We start from the raw sequence: 1,803 nt of genomic DNA, 5'->3' as shown, positions 1-1,803 counted from the left end.
TTGAGTCATTGGCGAAGAATACTCATTCATATCTTCTCCTATCTTTATCTCTCCTTTGACTGGTTGGATCAAAGTCAAACAAATTAGCCTAAGCCATGGTGGTCAAGGTTCATGGAAGTTCACTCTCCGGCCCGACTCTCCGAGTCGTGGTTGCCGCTCATGAAAAGGAGGTTGACTTTCAATTTGTTCCCGTTGACTTTGAATCTGGTGCTCACAAACAACTCCCTCATCTTGCCCTTAATGTAAGTTAGTTTATCATTTATGATCTTTATATTGGTCTTTGATTTTGTTTTCTTTGCTATAAATAATAATTGTCTTATTAAATAAAATACGGAGTATAAGATAATAATAGAAAAATTAATAACATGAATAACATCAAAATCTTAAGGAAATTGTCTAAAATAGAATTATGAGATGGAAGGAGTATTATATAAGAAGTGAAAAAAGATCCAAATTACCTACTTCGTAATTTATTTGACTTGTTTATGTGATGAAATTTTACTTGATAGGATTTGTGTGATGGTCTTGATAGTCAGTAAGGACAGTAACATACTGTAACGGAAACTATGATTTATAGCTAGTGAAAAAAATATATGTGTAATCATGTAAGACGATCTTGTTAGGCCAGGTTCGCCTCAATTACATATTTATATATAATATCAAATTATAATAATTTTTACCTATTAATACATTATGCATGAGATAATGCATTGCCAAACATAAAATGAGAAACGTTGTAACATTTTTTTTTCCCTATCTTATAATTTTAGCCATTTGGTCAAGTACCTGCTTTTGAAGATGGAGATCTCCAACTTTTTGGTGAGTTTACTTGCTTGCATTGCTATTGAATTAAGGATGTGTTATTTCTAGCTATATAAGTTGTTCATTGAACTGAAATTAGCAATATTAATTAAATTATTATGGTGATCGAATAACAAATTAGTATATCAATTCACTTGAAATTAAAGATTGAAATCTACGTTCTTTGACAATGACTAATTTGTACACCAATTCAATAAATGCATATGAAAAACAGAATTTTCAATATGCATTCATTATATTGAAATCAATCTGTTTTAACTAGAAAATTTTATGTATCAGAATCAAGAGCAATTACAAATTACATAACACACATGTACGAAAGAAATGGGACTACATTAATAAGCCAAGACATGAAACAAAAGGCGATCCAAGCCGTTTGGATGGAAGTCGAGGCTCATCAATTTGATCCACCTGCTACCAAGCTCGTTTGGGAGCTTGTGTTCAAGGGCATGTTTGGAATGCAACCACCCGACATGGCTATAGTCGAGGAGAACGAGGCTAAGTTGGTTAAAGTCCTTGACGTATACGAGGCTCGTTTAAGTCAAACAAAGTACTTGGGTGGTGAAACATTCACCTTAGCTGACCTTCATCACTTGCCTCAATTGAATAGGTTAATGGGCACCCGAGTCAAGAAACTATTCGATGAGAGACCTTGTGTGAGTGCTTGGTGTTCGGATATCTTGGCTAGGCCTGCTTGGAAGAAGACTGTTGATCTTGCAGAAACAAGCTTAAGGGGATAAAGCAAGACAACAAGCTATGAATATAATTGATCTTTGTAACAAGCTTATATCTGATGTTTGATAAATTGGCTTGTTTTGTTTTTATTTGTTTTGAATTTTCCTTGTTGGTTCTGTATGTGAATTCTATCTGATTCAGTGATTGCAATTACTATTACTATTTGATAGCAGCTAAAATCTATGAGTGTATCATGTATATCAACCTAATTTATCCCTAAACTTGTACAACTCAATTCAATTTCGT

At 33.4% G+C, this 1,803-nt stretch overlaps 1 protein-coding gene across 1 annotated transcript; it reads left to right on the top strand.

Moving 5' to 3' along the window:
* LOC145616562 (glutathione S-transferase PARB-like) lies at nt 1–1,803 on the top strand. The gene is made up of 3 exons (XM_081671309.1): nt 1–242; nt 771–819; nt 1,102–1,803. Exons 1-3 carry the CDS (start codon nt 96–98, stop codon nt 1,560–1,562), a joined length of 657 nt encoding a protein of 218 aa, XP_081527435.1. The 5' UTR covers nt 1–95; the 3' UTR covers nt 1,563–1,803.

The sequence above is a fragment of the Chenopodium album genome, chromosome 26, assembly GCF_948465745.1.
Source record: "Chenopodium album chromosome 26, dcCheAlbu1.1, whole genome shotgun sequence".
Lineage (NCBI taxonomy): Eukaryota > Viridiplantae > Streptophyta > Magnoliopsida > Caryophyllales > Amaranthaceae > Chenopodium > Chenopodium album.
The sequence above is the reverse complement of the archived record's forward strand: the minus strand, read 5'-3'. Positions and strand labels throughout refer to the sequence as shown.